The 18,113-nt window shown below is 35.6% G+C and overlaps 3 protein-coding genes across 7 annotated transcripts; 1 reads left to right on the top strand and 2 right to left on the bottom strand.

The window, feature by feature from the left end:
• Positions 1-2,668: 2,668 nt before the first annotated feature.
• LOC118058408 (E3 ubiquitin-protein ligase COP1) lies at positions 2,669-7,141 on the bottom strand. 2 transcript variants are annotated; one of them, XM_035071114.2, is made up of 13 exons: positions 6,596-7,141; positions 6,364-6,441; positions 6,078-6,233; positions 5,662-5,844; positions 5,267-5,424; positions 5,113-5,178; positions 4,890-4,968; positions 4,498-4,653; positions 4,120-4,218; positions 3,911-4,015; positions 3,417-3,596; positions 3,131-3,241; positions 2,669-3,055 (listed from the first exon to the last, which is right to left on the bottom strand). In XM_035071114.2, the coding sequence occupies exons 1-13, from the start codon at positions 6,863-6,865 to the stop codon at positions 2,888-2,890; spliced, it is 1,809 nt and encodes a 602-aa protein (XP_034927005.1). In that variant the 5' UTR covers positions 6,866-7,141; the 3' UTR covers positions 2,669-2,887. The 2 variants fall into 2 exon arrangements, with proteins under 2 accessions (XP_034927005.1, XP_034927006.1); XM_035071115.2 differs by having other exon boundaries at positions 6,078-6,237; positions 6,596-6,815.
• A 753-nt stretch (positions 7,142-7,894) lies between these two features.
• Positions 7,895-11,725, bottom strand: LOC118058409 (ubiquinol oxidase 4, chloroplastic/chromoplastic). The gene is made up of 9 exons (XM_035071116.2): positions 11,506-11,725; positions 11,222-11,408; positions 10,936-11,029; positions 10,449-10,564; positions 9,868-9,976; positions 9,100-9,168; positions 8,533-8,604; positions 8,402-8,449; positions 7,895-8,251 (listed from the first exon to the last, which is right to left on the bottom strand). The coding sequence occupies exons 1-9, from the start codon at positions 11,667-11,669 to the stop codon at positions 8,025-8,027; spliced, it is 1,086 nt and encodes a 361-aa protein (XP_034927007.1). The 5' UTR covers positions 11,670-11,725; the 3' UTR covers positions 7,895-8,024.
• Positions 11,726-13,407: 1,682 nt separating this feature from the next.
• Positions 13,408-17,800, top strand: LOC118058410 (uncharacterized). Of its 4 annotated transcripts, none has more exons than XR_012169637.1 (5): positions 13,408-13,961; positions 14,153-15,283; positions 16,035-16,480; positions 16,665-16,853; positions 17,082-17,800. XR_012169637.1 is itself a non-coding variant. In XM_073408571.1 (5 exons), exons 2-3 carry the CDS (start codon positions 15,188-15,190, stop codon positions 16,284-16,286), a joined length of 348 nt encoding a protein of 115 aa, XP_073264672.1. In that variant the 5' UTR covers positions 13,417-13,961; positions 15,147-15,187; the 3' UTR covers positions 16,287-16,480; positions 16,665-16,853; positions 17,082-17,570. The 4 variants fall into 4 exon arrangements, 3 of the variants coding, with proteins under 3 accessions (XP_073264672.1, XP_073264671.1, XP_073264670.1); XM_073408571.1 differs by having other exon boundaries at positions 13,417-13,961; positions 15,147-15,283; positions 17,082-17,570; XM_073408570.1 differs by having other exon boundaries at positions 13,417-14,284; positions 15,150-15,283; positions 17,082-17,570.
• Positions 17,801-18,113: the final 313 nt, after the last annotated feature.

Below are 18,113 nucleotides of genomic sequence, written 5' to 3'. Positions count from 1 at the left end.
GTGAGAATTATTCATCAACTATAGAACGGATTTCTGTCTAATTAATTTGGCCCGTTAAATATTTGTTAAGCATATTTGCTGCGTCGAATATTAGGAATGATAAGGCACTCCATGGTTTTTCAAGACCCAAAAACCTTCCTGATGAGGATATATTTATAAAACAATATTAAACATAAGGATCAAAATAGCTTTTTTCTAAAAATCTAGGCACTAAAAAACTACTTTTAGCTGTTATTCTTTGGGCACCAAACGGCAGGGTATGTTTTGGGTGCAGGTTTACAAGGGCAGTGAGGGTTTTTCAATATATACTCTTCTATTATTATCTATATTTATTTTCATGCTATAATCTTAAGTATGTATAAGACTTTATCAAGAGAAATTGACGGATCAAGTGGGTTAATAGACAAGTCTTTAATATATAAATATGCAAAAACTGAAGACGTCAGCGCCAATAGTACTAATAGAATGATAAAAGAGGTTAATGGGAGCATTAATGGTGGTGGTGGTGGTGGGGCGGCGGCGGCTTAAAGAAATGAATTCGAGGCGATGGTGGAGGATTACTTGCTAGCTTATGTAATATATTTCACCATGCAAGAGAAAGGATTCATTATTTAATCTCTGATACTAACATATTATTAGTAGGATAAGAGTGTCGGCATGCGTTTATGGCGAGGACATCTGCTCTTTTGTTCTTCATGTTTTATTAGCATTTGTTTTATCGGTTTATAGATCAAAGACATGCTTAATTCTATCAATACTTTTTTTTTTTTTTTGGATTTGAGGAAACTCCATCTTCTAGAAAGTGCATTTTATGAGTCCAGATAAGCGAGTAAAACCTCAGCTGTTTCAAACTCTTACAAGAGATGCATACTCTGATTCGAACTCAAGATATTTAAAATCTGCTGTGTAGATCTCAAATTCTTTGTCATCACGTTACATCTTTTGGGGACTTAATTCTATCAACACACTAGGATAATTTCTTGATCTACCCCTCATCTTTAGTTAAAAAAAGCTTTCAAGTCATAGAGGCAAGCACATGTCGGCCATGAAAAAAAAAAATAACTTTTTTTTATATAATTATTAGAAATTTAGATTGATTTGTTGACCCGGTTGATCTAGGTTGATTTTCCTGTCAAACTCTTCTTTTTATTCTTTATCCCGGGCCAAGCCTGGTGCAAATTGGGCAGACACCTTTTATAGCATTTTCCAGTCTTTGATTGAGATGAGACGATTATTTATTTCTACGTGGGTTATCAGCCTCCCCAAAAAGCAGGAAGCTCCTGACAAAGAAATCTCAAGGCTCCCAGCATCTTCATTTTTCAAGTCTATCCTGATAATAATAATAATCATCGTCACTTGCTAGGACCACAATTAATTGAAGGCTCTAAATGTGTGGTTTTCCAAAAGTAGAGAATGGAGCATCAAAGCATCCCTCGTGCTAAAAAGCAAGCTCTATTAATTATGGAGTTTAATTTCCAATGTTATAGCTCCTGGCTTCCACAACTTTGTACCAAATTATTGTCGATCCCAAGACTAAATTTATACTTGACCTATTCCAAAAGCTGCTTCATCAATGAATGATTGTAGAAGAGAGAGTCGAATCTCAACGAGTGCTTAATTTCCACCTGCATACTCTTAATAAATACTAAAGTATAATGATATTTTAGAGAAATAGACTCTAAAAATATATATGCTAAAAATATTAAAAATAAAAAGTTTGTAAATCTAGAGCTGGAATGATTCATGAGAATATTTATAATTCATGGGTCTTGTTTTTTTATGAAGAGAAGAAACTGAAGTGTCATCTTGAAATGATAATATTTAATGAGGGATAGATATTATAAGCCCTTAAAAGATTTTTTTTATATCTAGGGGTGTAAGGAAAGTAGGATATAAAAAGTAGCTGAGTTCATGAAGGTTGAGCTCTTTTCTAAGAATAGATCAAAGAACTCTACCACTAAACTAAGCTTAAGAAATGTAAGTCCTTTCCTTGGTCGTGCTAAAGAGAGCTGGGTGTTTTTTCTTGGTTGAGCCCAAGACAGCTAGGCCCTTTTCTTGATCGAGTCCAAGCTAGTTGGGTCTGTCCTTTGACTGTCTGAGGGAGCTAGGTTTATTTTTTTAGTTGAACCCAACTATATTGGGTCTGGTAATTTGTTAGACCCTTACTGTTGTAGGCTCGATATATGACTGAACTCAAATATATTGAGTTTTTTTTTGGCAGAGCCCAAAACAGATGGGTCATTTTCTTGGCTAAGCTCAAAGAAAAAAGGTCATTCTCGTAACCTTGTCCAAAAGAGAAGGGTTACTTCCTTGGCCGGGTCTAAAGATTCCCTATGTCATGTCAAAGGGGGAAGAGTTATTTTCTAGATAAAGCCCAAGAAAAAAAAGTTATTTTTTTGATCATGATCAAGAAAGATGGCATCATTCCAGGTGGCAGCCACAACCAGAATGGGAACGTGTCACGTATCATGTTGTGTCCAAGGTCCAAAACCTCCAGCTTGAAACAATTGGCTGAGGATATTGGCAATTAACCTTTCAGTTTATTGCCATGGATTGATTTTGAGTGACTGCAAGCTTCTTTCTAATGCAAGATCTGGCATGCTATTGAGGTTATTTCCTCGTAAAGACAGCACCCTGAGGTATGGAATATTGCCCAAACAATCCGGGATTTGACTCCAAAAGGAAGAGCTTTAGGAAAAAATGATATTGCAAATTAACACAACAGAAGGCTTCTTCGTAGGTGGGAATGCACACTCTCCTAATCCCCGCCAATCTCATGCCTAGTGATAGGCATGTTACTTGCCAGTTAATTTGCAAGTAAAACGCATAATTCTCCATCTGGATACATGAAGTCAATGTCGAGTAGGGTTTAAAGAGTTTAGATCATTCATTCAGCAAGAACAAGCACTTTAATGGTTCCTTGACTGTTTGCGGTTAGTATTGTGGGGCTATCACTCTTCCAACACACAGCGCTTATGAAATACGATCCAGCATCTTCCTCACCGTTCTCCAAATCCGTACTAAATCTATGCCAAGCTGCGGGTTTAGAGATAGCCTGCAATTGTTGGCAACACTGTGTTATTAAAGGATTTTTCTTATGCCAAAGAAACCAATTCAAATGTTTTCTGACCTTGTGATACACAAACACTTCGTTTGTTTCGCTGCCGCAAGCAATGTACTCGCTGTTCACTGTGAGACCCACAAAATTCTTCTCATTTGTATGGCCTCTAAATGTCCGCAACTGAAAAACATAAAAGGATCGTGGAAATCTGGAAGTTAGTTGAAATGGGTTCAAGATCAAAGTGCCATGGAGAGAAATGGAAAATAGTACAACACATTTCCATAGAAAGCAATGAAACTAGTGCTTTGTTCGGAGGACTGTGTTTTCTTTCTTGGAAAGTACCGTCATAACTTACTGCTAAATTATCCCTTACATCCCATAAGCGCAATGTGCTGTCCGTAGATGCAGACGCCAGTTCGTTGCTAGACAGGAATTTCACATATGAAACAGCTTTCCGATGCCCGCTAAATACATAAAGCGGTTGGCTAATGTTTCTCAAGTCATAGTAGTGAATATGATGATCAGCAGATCCCACCTGCAGAATATCAAGTGTCATTTCTCTTAAGCATGAATTCATTGAGAAGAATATCTGATGTGTTCCATCCACTTAGATTTTCAACATAAACTGGATGATTGAAAAGGCGCTGTAAAGTTTCTTGCTTGCTCTCTAATTAGAAAAGAAGAAAAAGGAGTTTTATTTCTTTGCTTTTAATGGAAAATATGATATTAGTGGATCTTTCTAGGCCACGGGCTTTCAAAGGAAAAAGTTCAGACATAAGATTTTCATTTTGTGCTGGAAAAAATCACAAGGAACACGAATCATTTAGCGAGAATCTTACAGAGACATACCGCCACATGAATGCTGGATCCAGGATTATACTTGACAGAACAAATATTTGCCTTCATATCAATGTTAAGAACACTTGCTTCTTGCTGTGTGCACCAAATTTTGACCTGTTCAACATAGAATCATATCTAAGCAGCAGGGATGCATAATGAAGCCAGTCTTCAGTCTATAACCAACAAGAAAAATAGTTTCTGGATCACTTCAATAATACCTTGCAGTCATCGCTACCAGATACAAGCATTGAAGGTTCAGTCCGTGAAAAATCAACACTCCAAGCTCGCTTTTCATGCTCCTCGTATTCCATTATGCTCTGGTGGGAAGAGTCTTTGTTAAGTGTAATTTAGCACCTCGATCCAAAAAAATAAATAAATAGGGAAATGACAGGTTTATGGAACTGTAAGGCCATTTTACAAAGCAACAGAAAAATCATAAATTTGCATTCCAGCTTTGCAGGTCTCAGGCCTGAGAACAACATCGATTTCATATAAGAACATTAAAGCGTAGGACTATATCCAGAGTTTCCTTCACTGGTGTCAGCCTGTCATGAGCATAAATGGCGGAACAACAAAAATGAAGTATCATGATGTACCTGGCGAGTAGTTACATCCCAAACAGTTACTATACCCTCATAATCACTGCTAGCAATATGATTTTTCGTATACTTGTTCCAACTTAAGCAACTAAGTTTAGATCGCGTGGACATTTCCACAACAGGACAATGCACATCTGCCGGTTCGTTCATCACCTAGAAAGAAAGAAATGAAACAAAAAATCTCATTACACAACAACGAACTTGTAAAATGCTGGCTAGGTTACAGCACACTTGCATTCTGTAATATTATACACATCCTCAATAACGTCTTAGCCACATCACAAAGGTTGCATGACAAGAGTTCGAGTCCATAAATTTTCACTGGTCTACAAACTAGAAGAAGAATGAACTTCACAACTCAATTCTATAACCCTCTTTCCCACACTTACCGAGGAAAACTCAAAAATCTTAATGCGCCTAGAAACTCCAGCAGTAGCAAACAGTTCATCATCACGATCAAATTCTATGCTGCAGCATAATGTGATTTTACAATGATTAAGATATTTGACTGTATATATAAAAGTTGGAAAAGAAAAACCATGGGAAATGTAAACTTTATGAGCAAAGCAGAAAACATGTGAAATTACAATAGTGGTAGAAATTCCAGCTAACCTAGACACAATATTAGCAGAGTGGAAAAGGTCACCATGTCTCAGTTCAGCAACGGCCCTCAATCGACTAAAACAACAACCAACCAGAAGTATAAGTAACAAAAGCAAGTTTTCAAATTGCAATTAAAACAAAGGACACTTAGAAATCCATCCACCTGTATCGAGTAAAATTGGTCAGCACAGATTGGAAATCCTCAAGACCTGGATTATATCCTTCTCCATTCATAATATCTGTATCCTTTTCTTCCTCTTTGTATGCTTGTCTAACCCAATTTCGCCGCTTTTGCAAGTAACATTCTTGCAAATCATTGAACTGTAGCGAGAGAAGATGAATAAGGACCTATTTGGATAACCAATCAAATTAAACAGCATAGCTACTACTGCAAGAATTCAATGATATGATCCAAGTCTGCAGCAAGCCCGGGAGGTTGGGACGGTTATTATTTTGGCCAACCAAGTGTTAAGAACAAATGGGAAACCCTTGTGCAATCACACAACCACTAAAAACATGAAGAGACTAGCACATATGCGAGTTCAAAAGATCACTTACCTGTGCTTGGGCCCATTTCTTTTTAGATGCAACTGGTCCTGATTGAGTAACAAACTGAGTATTCGGATCATCAGCAAACATCCTAAGTTTTAGTGAGCATCTTTCCTTTGCCCTGCATAACTCTATCCTTTGCCTCTCTACAGCATTTATGTCCTCCTTAATGTACTGCAGGTCTGTTTGAATCTGCAAAGGGCACAAATGACTATCAACTGCAGATTATTCAAACACCAGTAAGCAATCAAACTAGTACCGACAAGAAATATGAGACACAATCAATGTAGTTTGATATTCTCTTGTACCAAATGCTTATGATTTTAAGTTTCTAATTATAGAAATGTTGCACTGCCCACAAAAATTTCTCGACTACAAGAAAAATCAGATTACAAATTAACCTAAAGCCATAAAAATTCAGGAACCTCATTGAGCTCATCAAGCTTTTGCTTCCTGAGGCAGCACAAGAAGTCAAGCAAAATCCGCATATTTCTCTCCGCTTCTTCTTGCTCCATCTTTCGCTTCTTCTCTGCAAGGAGGGTCAAAAGGCCATCTAGCTCTTTAACTGAGACTTCACAACCCTGTCTAAGAATCCCAAGAAAATCATTAAAAAATAAAGAGAAAACCAAAAGAGCAAGAGGACGTGGCCAACAATTTATCCAAGTAGATAATATTGAATCCCAATTAACCATCAAAACTACAACAAGAGACCTGTTGTAATGCCTGGCGAAGGTGTTCGTAAGGTGATGCATTCTTGGCTGCTTGACGAGCATAAGTTCTCTCCAATAACTACATCATTCAATACTTATAAAGCTGTAAACAAGCTAGCTTCACAATTGTGGACGCAAAAGCTTAGTTTTCTAAACATTTAAAACTATCATGTCAAGCAGAAAATTACAAAATAAAAATAAAATTTGGCAAAGATGAGAAAGAAAGAACAAACCTTATTGAGCAAAAAATTAGGAAAGATATGGTTGTTGGTGAGGTAATGAGAACAACAAGGACAATCATTCTTGTTTCTTAAATGAGTAGTAATACACAGGTAACAGAAGCTATGTCCACAGGAAGTGAGAAAAGCATCCTTAATGATCTGCATGCAAATAGGACAGAGCATATCCTTGTCTAACTCCTCCGTTGGTGGTTGCATTTTGGAGGTTGTTGCCTCAGAATTCACAGAGGGGACAAGTGCCCCCATAGAGCTCTCTCCACCCATGTTTGTTTGTTTTTTTTTTTTTTGTGTGGTGGGTGTGAGTGAGTGATGTGATCATGTGGAGGAGGAGGAGTTGTTGAAGGGTGTGAATGCTTCGCCCTTCTTTTGTGGTGAAGGAAGAAAAAGAAAAGGTGGCTGTTAGCTAACTAGAGAGAGTAAAGAATGTGCTTTGTGAGGGTGCAAACTGCCCACGTTGGGCGGGGGATAGTTTTGGTCTCAAAACGTAGAGAAGTTTCGTATCAAAACGACGTGGTTAGCCCTGCTTCATTCTTTCTTCTTCTTCATCTTCTTGTTTTTTTATTTTAAAAAAAGTGATACATGCTTTCTTGTCAATAAGATTAAATTTAGCTTGTCTATTATCAAGCAGTGGATCCCACTTGTCTTCTGTTAATCTTCTTGTCTTAATTTGTTTCTGCTACTGTTCTCATGTATTCCTCCACTCCACTCTAGTCTAGTTTCATTTGATTATTGTAAGTGGACTTGCAAGTTGTGACCAATTAGAGTGTTGTTGGGTTTTTTTTAGTGTCCTTGAACAATCTTAAACACACACCATTGGCAAGCATTCCCCTTGGTTCTTTTCCTTTGACACAATAGAAATCAACTCGTTGAGCGACCAGCAAGACAAGCTGTCATCACATAAATTGTTCTACAGGAACTCCTGTTTCATTTCTGATTGTTGATTTGCAACAAACTTTTGCGCATGCCCGTGAGCCCCACCTAGACCCAGCAATAACCAAAATGACGATTTTGTGACGGCATTGGTATTCCTGTGTTGAAGATACCAGGCTTGCTGTGTCCATTTGATTTTAAAGAGATGGTTGTACAGGCTCGGTTTACTTGACCTGTGACCGTCGAGAAGCTTTAAATGTTCAGTGTTCCAGTCAATCCAACAGGGATCCGGTAAAAGCACTAGAGCCAGGTATTCTGGATTTAAATTCTATCACAGTCTATGCCTTCTAGGCAGTTGCAATAACAGGGGACCATATCAAGTGGGCAACTCTGTTATCCAGGAAACTACTCTAAAAACGCAACTTTAAGGGGTATTGAATTTTCATATATAACTCTTACAGGCCTGTATAATTTGTAACTTTGTTATGTTTGTGTATACAATTTCTCACTATTCATCACCTGAAGTGTATACTGTTTCCTTGTTCTCCTTTCCTCAAATATTTTGCTTTTGCTTTGACGGAGATGTTACAGATTTCTCTAAACAATCAGCAACACCTCCACAATCTGCTTGACGAAGCTCACTGCCAGTGTCATCTTTGAAAGCATCCTCTGGATATGAATGTGGAGAGCGGAGATTTCCATGAGTTTGACAGGCCCCCATGGTCTTACAATGTTCAGCCTCATCATCTCTGATGTTCAGAAATACATCATACAAATTCTCTGGAAAGAAAAGGAAAATTTTAAAAACAGAGAACAAAAGTTCTGTTAGTCTCTATGTAAATTCAACCCCCCCCCCCAAAAAAAAAAAAAAAAAAAAAAATTCCTCTTTAAAATAAAAAATCTCGAAAAAAGACTTGAAATTTATTTTACCTATTTTTGGCCTACGAGAATGGGGAGCTCTGGAAGTTTGAAATTCATCTGGAAGAGATCATAATAGAGTTGTTATGCCATGCTCTCACATCATATATGATGCAACTGTAGTTTGTTACATAAAAACTTACCAAACAAGTACAAATCACCCTCAGTGTAATATTTTACAGCAACCTCAGGCGCAGGCATTTTTCTCAAATCCTCTACAACGAAGCAAAGCAACCAGAATAACTCAGAATAAGTCCATTGATTTTGGACGAAATAGAATCTATATTCTATAATGTTAAGCATATGATAGAGATCCTTCATCAAACTGTTCTGCATGCTGATAGATTTTTGGGGTGCCCCATGGCCTGAATGCATTTGCATGCATATAAAGGTTTTTAAGTATCATCAACCCATGGATTAATAGCATCCAGAGGAGTCATAACTCCCAAGTGATTGATCATATTACACTATTCACATAAAAGGTCATCTTATGGGTTAGGCAACACTATTCACATAATTCCTCTCAAAAAATAAGAAAAGGAAACATGTACAAGACGAACAAATGAAGTGATAGTGGCCAACTGACCAGCAAAAAGTGAGAGCACGATAATGACAAAATGTTTTTTTTCTCAACATTTATACTCGCAGATGATGGATGTGCAAGAAACTACTCTAATATCATCCAAGAACATATGAAAGTCATAGCATACCTCCTTGTGCCTTGATAAATTTGTCATAAGTTTCAAATGCGTGGTTCTCAACACATTCAGAGAAGTGATCTGAAAAAATGACCAAAATTAATTTATCAAAATCACCATTTTGAGATAAATGACTTGTGGGTTATTCTGCAATGGAATTGTCTATTAGACAATTTATTTTGGGTGTTTTTCCTATGGGAATAAAGCAATACAAGTAAATTAAAGTTACCAAAATCAAAAATTTTGACACAAGTATCAAGTTTTTTTGACATATAAATTCTCTGCTCCCCCATTTAACTAGTTCAAGGTTCAAGTCCCAAACAACCCATTACTCACCAATCTGAGATAAACGACTGAGGGTGGGCTTATTCAGCAATTATTTTGTCTACAAGAAGATTTATTTAAGGTGCTTTTCCAGTGGGCTTGAAGCAACTTAAGGAAAAACAGTAAAAAAGAAAAAAAAATAATTAAAAGTAGCTATAAAGCAAATGAAGTTTATCCTCTTCCAAACTAAAAAAAATCCAAAACAATAGAAATCAACAAATATGGGACTTTTTTGAGCTCTATGAATTCAAATAATGGTTGCAAGAGTTCCAGAAATATGTCAGAATTGAAAATTTTATACAGGAACACCTGGTTCATCATTTTTTTCGGTTATGTTCTCATTAAATGATAAATTCTCATATCATTTAATCTCTCCTGACTCAAGAGGATTGAATGAGTGGGATGTTATAATGCAAGACAGTTCATAACCAGCAAAGTCCAGATGCAAGTACTTACATGCCATTCTTGGGCTTAATGCATACATTAAGACTGTCATGATGTAATAAAAAAATGCCATGTGCTGAGCAAGAAAGCGGTCAAACCACCAAGAATTGCCACCCAATTCCTGCAACCAAATTACAAGGCCATCAGAATCATGAGGATTTTGGTATGGTATTTTTATACTTGGAGCCACTGTACTGCATATAAATAGATTGGACCTGCTAAGGTTTGTACTTGTACATGCATGCATGCATGCATGGTTATGACTCATGAGTGTGCCATAGGTCGAGTTTGTGTATTCTGTATTTACAACCAATCTTCATTGGAAAAGGAGCAGTTTCTCTTTTCTTCTTCAATTTACTATAGACTATTCTCATGCTAACTTTACTTTATCTATATTAAATTACAGACCATTCATTATTCAAATGCCATCCCATGGAAGGAATCACAAACTGAAACAGTGAAGGGTTTGAAAATAACAACATTTAGTGAACTTGATACCATGACCAACAGAAAAAAGGAAAAAAGAAAAAATGTCCTCCTAACAGAATCGATAAAAGAAAAATGTAACCACTAAAACTATGAAAACTGCTTACTTCCATAATAAGCAAGTGATGCATTTCATTCCAGCTCTCAGCAAAATGCACTTTGATATAATCAGATCTTCTCCACCACCCAAAACTCTCATACAAATGAAGAACAGATATAAAGGCTGCCATAGTTCAGAAATTGGCAATTACCATCAAATTCAATATATCTATAGCATAAAGAGAGCAACTCAATAAACCTCAAAACCAAGTCAGCGAATTCAATTTTGATGAACTGCAATGATTTCTTATTGCATTTTGGAAGTGAAGTATGATGTCTATATGAATCAATGGGGAGTCAAATTCTCTCTTGTAGAAAGTAGACCACATCAAAAAGATCATTTTATCAGTAACTAGCATGGCCATCCAAATTCTAACCCATCAATAACCTCAGTTCTAACATTTAAGAACATAAACTTGTTTAGTCAAACTACTAAACCCTTGATGGGTTTAATCAAAATTGAAAGAGAAATCAATAAATATGAGCAGTACTCACCAAAATAAGGAACTCTAGCAATAGTTTCCAAAACATAGAACCTAGCATAATCACGGCCATGATACAATGCATCAAGAATCGTTACCACCGAATCCTGACATAAAAGAAATCAAGAAACGAAAACAACAGTCAAATTCATACTTGATACTACAGCCCCAAGTGTTTTCTCCTATAATAATAATAATTAAAAAAAAAACTAGAAATAAAAATGGGAACAATTAAATCAATTATGCCAAGAACAAACTACAAGCCCTTGTAATATGGAAACAAATTCAGGAAATCTTACAGTGAGAAAGACATTGACAGATTGTTCAAGCTTGACAACCCACTTGTCTAATTCAGTAGGGGATGAAGGTTGTGGTGAGTTCTCCGGGCCATGAGTGAAAGTGCTGGGTCTAAATGATTCCTCTACAACAACTTTCTCATCTTCATTTTCCTTTAATACAGTTGCTTGAACTCTACAAAACTTTGCACTAGAAAAGATAAAAAAATTTGTATTAGTAAGGTAAATAAAGATGAAGAATTTAATGATTATTGTAGTTGATTAACGATAAAATAATAAAAGAATACCTCCTTGTGGAAGGAGGGAATGGAAGTGAAGTGTGGTTGTAGTTGCGTTTGAAAAGAAAAGGGCTTTGTGGGGTTTTAGCAATACATCTCCTGGTTTTAGTAGTGGAGGAAGAGGATGAGATTGTGAATACCGTAGCAGAAGAAGAAGAAGAAGAGAGAATCATTTTTTTTTTTTTTTTGGTGGGGGGGGGGGATTATCAAATTGTTAAAAGACAAGAAAAGGAGAGAAGAAAAGTGTGAGTTGATTTGATTTTATTATTTTAAGGTAAGGAAATGGAAATGAGAACAGTGAAATTGAGAAACACAGTAATGGTGATGTTTGTGGTTGGATTCGGACGTGGCTCCGTTTGGTGTCTAGTTGTGTGTTTTGAGATATTTTTGGTTTGACTATAATTTTAAAAATTATTTAATTTTATTGTTTAAACTTAGGGTAAAAATTTAGATATGAGAAAAATTAATATTTGTTAATGTATGGTATTTTTATAAAATAAAATATATTTTGTGCAACAGCAGCTCAAAAGATTTATGGCTCTTAATCATCCAAAAATTATAGTCTTGTACTAGTTTTTGTTATAAGCTTGATTAATTTTTTAAAATTTTTAAAAAAATTGTTAAGAGTGTTGTAATTTTTAAAAATGTAAAAAGATGGTTAAGAGCGTGATAATATTTTTTTTTATCATGTTATTAACTTTGATTTAATAGATGACTTTTTAAATTTTATAACCTAATTCTTTATCTAACTTGAGTTTCAAATGAAATCACAAGATAATTGACTCGAATTAAATTGATTGATTTTATGGATCAACATGTAATTTTAATTACTAGTAAAAACATGGTTTAGTTTTTAACAAAATTTTAAGATGATAATTTTTTCACAAAAACTATTAAGACAATCACAAATCGATTTCAATTCTTAAGCAAATTGTGTTATGTACTTCATTGAGTTTAATAGTTTATTTTTAAGATAATTTTTTTTAATTAATGATTATAAAATTGAGCATCAATTTAAAACTAAAAACTTATTTAAGATAGTGATAACCCTAGAAAAAATAAAAAAAAAATCATTCAATTTATTTTCAACCTGACAATTACACAAAATACCTATATGAAAGTAAAAAGAAAAACAAATACCCCAAGATGCTAAGCTTGTATTATGTCTCTTCCAAGGTTAAAGATATAATTGCATTATACATTAAAATTCAAAAACTTTAAAACACTCTTATTCGGTAGCATAATAGTTTTCTTACTCTGGGAGAAAATATGTATTTTTACTATTAAGAAGCTTATGCAAAGTCATGAAAATTTTTAGTCAACAATTTTGTATTTTGTTGTTTTTGAAGGCAAAATAATATTTTTTTTGTGAAAAAAATTAAAAAAAAAAAAAAAAACATCAACACCCCACTCTAATAGGCTTAATTTCTTTGGATTTCTTTGTACAAAAGGATACAAAGATAATTTTTCTATAGCGTAAAACATATTTTACTGTAGATTGGGCTAAGTAAACAAATCAATTTATTTTTTTAGATAATAATAATAATAATAATATCACTACTAGGCTCATGCATGCAAGTAGCATAAAGAAACAAGATAATTGAATACAAAAATAAAATAAATTAGGGAAACAAAAGGGAAGGGTCCTAATTAAAAGGCAGGAAGGGACTGTAGAGTGGAGCAGGGTGCGAGTTTCAAGTATTATTATTATTATTATTATTTAGTTATGGTCTATTTCAATCAACTTGCTCAAAAAAACAAAGTACTTTCGAGTTTTCAGTGGTTGTTTTTGGTTTATGATTCATTTATTGATTTTAGCTAGCCTCGATTGTGTGGTAAAATACAGAAGCTTTCACATTAAGTGTTATAATCCATGTCGGCATCTGCTACTGTTCATTGTGTTTATACATTGAATCTGTGACAGGTTGGATATTCTTTAGTATCTAGAACTCAAAAGATCACAAGAAAGGAGAAGACTTGCAACCAATATCATACAGATGATGATCATAATGCCCCTTTTCAGCTGTGATTTTCCTGGGAACGTGTAGGTGACAGCTTGATCCAAGATTTTATTTTTATTTTTCCAAGATTTTCTTTTCTGGGGTGGGGGGTCATAGATTTAAATCCCAATATCATCCTGCAATTATAAGCTTAATTCAACAATCAGTGTAAAAATACAACACGGCTTTTCTTTTCCTTTTGTGTTTCCACCTCATCCATCAGTTGAGAAATGCAGTGCAACAAATTCACAGCAACGAAATATTCTTGCTGTAAAAAACCGATATTCTTTCCAATCCCCGCTGATATATCGAAGAGTGTTTTCTTACAGTGAATTGGACATGAAACCACCTTGAGTTGATGGAAGCTCGATCAGCTTCCAAGCTTCATAAATGAAGGGAGAAATGGAGGTGGCACATCTAATTGGAAGCAATACAATAGTCTAGGATTCAGCAGAGCATCATGTTGTAAGTTTGAATCATGGAAAATTCAAGAGGGTATTTGAATTTCCATTGTAATGATTGTTTCCTTTGTTTTCAAATCCTGTCTTCTCATGTTATTGTTATCTTATATATGTGTGTGTGTTTTTAGTTTTAATCCAAGGCTACACTTTCTAGTTTATTCTTCTAAGCAAACATCTCTACTTCTTAATCAAAAGGAGGTTGGATCCTACACACACCATGGAGAAGAACAGAATAATGTGAAGATAAATTAAATTAATAAAAAAAGAAGAAGCAAAGAGACGTAGTTGTTCACCTGTCACAGTCGACTTGGGGTTCGATGGGCACAGGTAAAGAGGTTTGTACAAACGAGGAAGTTAAATTAATGCCTAAAATTAATTTGTTAAACCTAAGTGGTTTCGTGAGCATGGAGATTAATTCAAAATAATTTTGTTTTAAAAGAAAAAACTAAAAAATCAATCACGTTGGTTTGGCATGGAAGAAGTAAAATTGCCAAGTTTATTTGGGCATAGGGATCAACGCCATGTGAATTGGACACAGCGTCACCATCCCATGATGAGAAGATCCAAGCCACCCAATTTATTAAAATTGAATGCCTGTCCTTTTCTTCTACACTAAGGATTTTTGTAGTTATCATTTCAATTTCTTATAATGCTTTCACGTTAATTAATATATGAATAATGTTTGACTTCAATAGTGTTTTGTGACTTTTGTCTTAATTTAAAACTTCAATAGGGCCACCATTGTAAGCAAGAGCTGCACTCTCTGAGCAGGTCCCTACGGTCTCGAAATCTCTAGATTTTCCTATCCTTCCCGATACCCTCTTTCATCACAATCTCTAACATCCATTATCTTTATAAAACAAACATGTTCATTACAGGACTCTTGTAATATTTTTTTTTTCTTCTCCGAGAGAGAGAAAAAAACTCTTTTGGTAGTCCTAGAAAGATTGTCAAATTTAAAAACTTTTTTCCCGTTTTGTAAGAAAGTCTAGCTCAATATGTACAAACATTACATGTTGCAAGGATGAGGACAAAAGAGATTGATTCATAGCAAATGATGGACAAGATCCTGTATTTCTAGAAGGCTGCCGCCTCAATTTTTTAGTGGCTTTACGTGTTTCCATGTCTTCTCCTTGGCTCTGTCAACTTTGTAAGAATCAAATTACTGTGTCAAACTTTGCAATCACAGCAGGTTCATTCCTAGGCATTTCCTGGACTTCTTCAACTTAAATGCGCCTCCAAGCTAAGCTCGTTGTCATTCTTGTCCTTTCCTTCTCCAGTGCTTCGTCTCTCAACCACTTTGAATCATCTGATCCATCAATGCCTGTAAGTGATTTTCCAACTACAATATAGTATATCTGGTTTCTTTCTTCATGACCACCCCTTTTTTTATGTTTTAATGATGTTTCTCAGTATTGGGATCTTCTTTTCACAGTTCTACATGATGTAATATGTTTCATCAATCCAGATTTTAAGCATCTTAGTAAGCCCTTTTTGCAGCAGGTTTAGTTTTCTGATAAAACTTGTAACATGTTAATCTTAGTTTGAAATGGTATTTCGTAATAAGATGATTTAGTTTTCAGCAACCACTCCCTCCATAATCTATACTATGTTCAAATGAAGTAAAGCTGTTCCACTCACTTGGCACTCTATGCTATGCTATGTCTTGGTGATTTGATGCTTGAGAAATATTGATTCTAGTAAAAATTCCTGTAACGGATTTTAAATGGTTTTGATAATAGATTTGATGAGGCATATATATTGCATGTGTTAAACTTGGACGCTTCGTAGTTTTATCATTTTTTATTCTTGCAATTCAAACTACTAGAGGGAAGAAATGGTGATAGCTTTCCGAACAACAAACAATTACCAACCCAGGCCAGGAGCTGGCCTAGAAAAATCTTCATCCATCGATTACTTACAACCCTAATAGACTTCCAACCTTCATGTATAACAATCTGTTGTGTTAGTTTGTAGTCTGTAAGTACTTGCATGCATTAGTCCACGGTCGTAACGAGATTGAAATCAAGAATTTGCTCAACATTTCCCCTTTCTTTCGCATGATTTTCTGTCACAGCAACGGTCCCATGTCCCAAAGTTCGGCGGCTGGGATAAAGATAATGTGCCATACACTGCCTATTTTGATAACGCACGGAGAGGGAAATCCGGTGTGAGGATGAACCCAAATGATCCGGAGGAGAATCCAGAAGCCTTCATGTATGCTAGTGGGGGCATGGAAGATGATGTTGATTTTGCTTCCGGAGCCTATGAGGGAACTAACTCGGAAAAACAGAACATTGAGTCAAAGGGCACAATGCACATTCGATGAGCCCTTCTGACCATCGAAAGAACGCAAGGCACAATAACCTGACATCAGAATCAGGAAGTGAGAAAAGTAGTTCTGACCATTCACTGTTGCAGGCTCAGAAGACTGGTTTGGCTGTTGAGGGAAATAAAGCCTTGTCTTCATCACGACATTCTAGACAGAGAAGTGGAAGTACTCATCCATTTGATCATGGGGGTGTAAGTCTTCTGATAGCATCCTAATATTTGTAGAATTCCCTCTAACCTGAAATTTTAAAGACCTCAGCAGCAGAACCAATAGACATCATTACTCTTTTCTTCATTTTGACATTTTCATACTGCAAGCAGTCGTTCTGCTACTGCAACTTTGATTTAATTTTCTTAAGTTAAATGGGGATGGCAGCATCACAGGGCAGCATCGATTCCCAAATTTGGAGCATGGGATGAAACAGACCCCAGGTCAGGGGAAGGCTTTACTGTGATTTTCAACAGAGTGAAAGAAGAAAAACAAATTGCATCCACCACATTTCCTTCTGTGCCAACCCAACCAGGAAGTCTAAGAAACAAGGGAAATTCTTCCTCTCGATCAAAGGTAATCAAGGTGTTGGCTAATTCGCTTCATATGATCAACTTCATAACCATAACATATTAAATATTCTGCAGCATGCAGCAGATGTTCTAGTTATTGGAGAGAATTTTCTAAGACAATTTCAAATCTAAAAGCTCTTAACAACTTATAAACTTCAATATTCTCCTCTGCTATGCTTCGACTTTGATCTGTCTCATGAGTTATGAAAACAATACTACTATGATCATGCAGTTCTGTTGCTGTTGCTTTCCGAAGGGGGGAAGGAGTGACTAGCTAGATGGCTACTTCAGCTTCTTACAACCTTGCTTAAGAGCAGAAGATCATTTCGCTTGATGCAATGCATATATCAATGGTTTCCCACAATTAGTGCCCAAGGATTCTGTAATTTAAGATTTTACTCTTTGCATTACATTTTTGTTTATTATTAATACGGTAAAGAGAAGAGAAATGTTGGATTTAGCTCATTTTTCATGTGGTTGCACGTCAAGCTTTTCTTCCTAGTATTATAGTCCGTAAATGAATATAAGGAAAGAATTTCCTACAGTTTAAGCCTTTGAAACTGTCCTGTCCTTTTCATTTAATTGTTTTTTTTTCTGGAGAATTGGATTCTGAGGGGTAGTCTACCAAAAATCACAAGGTTATATGTGGCTCTCTTTGCTGGATTTTCCAATCTGGTTTTGGGTCATCCTTGTTGCAGCGATATTTTATTGGCTCATTTGTTTTGCTCAAATGCCAACCAAATCCTTTGTGGACCAGTACGTAGTCAGGCTCATGAGTCTCCCTAGCTATCTGTAGCTAGGTGCGGTCTTGAAATAAAATATTAACAGATAAAAATATGTTAAATTTATTTAAAGATTGTTATGTAAACATATTTATTTTATATGAAAAAAGCCTAAAACCAAAAACCAATGAGCTTTAGCCTAGCTAGTTTGAACTAAGATCGAATCTAGACCAGGCTCTTCTTATTCGATACATTCAAAACCTAATGGGCTAAAGTTGCTGCCCAATCCATGCACATGTATGTTCTCAAAGATGTCCTGGAATCATCCATGTATAAGAAATATAAACTCAATGGGAGAGGAAAGGATGAGAGCAGAGAGATTGAGAATTATTGCTTCACAACCGTAACTCCTATTAGGTTGCATGCAAGTATATATATTAGTACAGGGGTAGACTTTCCTATTTACAGAAACTCAGCACTGTAAGGTAAGTCCAATCAATTACATGTATTACAAAGGGAATGTCAATTAATCATTCTAACTA

This window comes from Populus alba, chromosome 4 (assembly GCF_005239225.2).
Source record: "Populus alba chromosome 4, ASM523922v2, whole genome shotgun sequence".
Lineage (NCBI taxonomy): Eukaryota > Viridiplantae > Streptophyta > Magnoliopsida > Malpighiales > Salicaceae > Populus > Populus alba.
The sequence above is the reverse complement of the archived record's forward strand: the minus strand, read 5'-3'. Positions and strand labels throughout refer to the sequence as shown.

Bases quoted from the DNA above. Each gene is read 5' to 3' on its own strand.
- LOC118058408 (XM_035071114.2), bottom strand. From the start codon at position 6,865: ATGGGTGGAGAGAGCTCTATGGGGGCACTTGTCCCCTCTGTGAATTCT. The intron at 6,234-6,363 runs GTCTCTTGTTGT...ATTCTTAGACAG, and splicing joins TTCGCCAGGCATTACAACAG to GGTTGTGAAGTCTCAGTTAA. The intron at 5,845-6,077 runs GTTCCTGAATTT...TGCCCTTTGCAG, and splicing joins AGCTTGATGAGCTCAATGAG to ATTCAAACAGACCTGCAGTA.
- LOC118058409 (XM_035071116.2), bottom strand. From the start codon at position 11,669: ATGATTCTCTCTTCTTCTTCTTCTTCTGCTACGGTATTCACAATCTCA. The intron at 11,030-11,221 runs GTAAGATTTCCT...CTTTTATGTCAG, and splicing joins CTGTCAATGTCTTTCTCACT to GATTCGGTGGTAACGATTCT. The intron at 8,252-8,401 runs GTAAAATAAATT...TTTTCTTTCCAG, and splicing joins TTCTCGTAGGCCAAAAATAG to AGAATTTGTATGATGTATTT.
- LOC118058410 (XM_073408571.1), top strand. From the start codon at position 15,188: ATGCGCCTCCAAGCTAAGCTCGTTGTCATTCTTGTCCTTTCCTTCTCC. The intron at 15,284-16,034 runs GTAAGTGATTTT...TTTCTGTCACAG, and splicing joins CATCTGATCCATCAATGCCT to CAACGGTCCCATGTCCCAAA.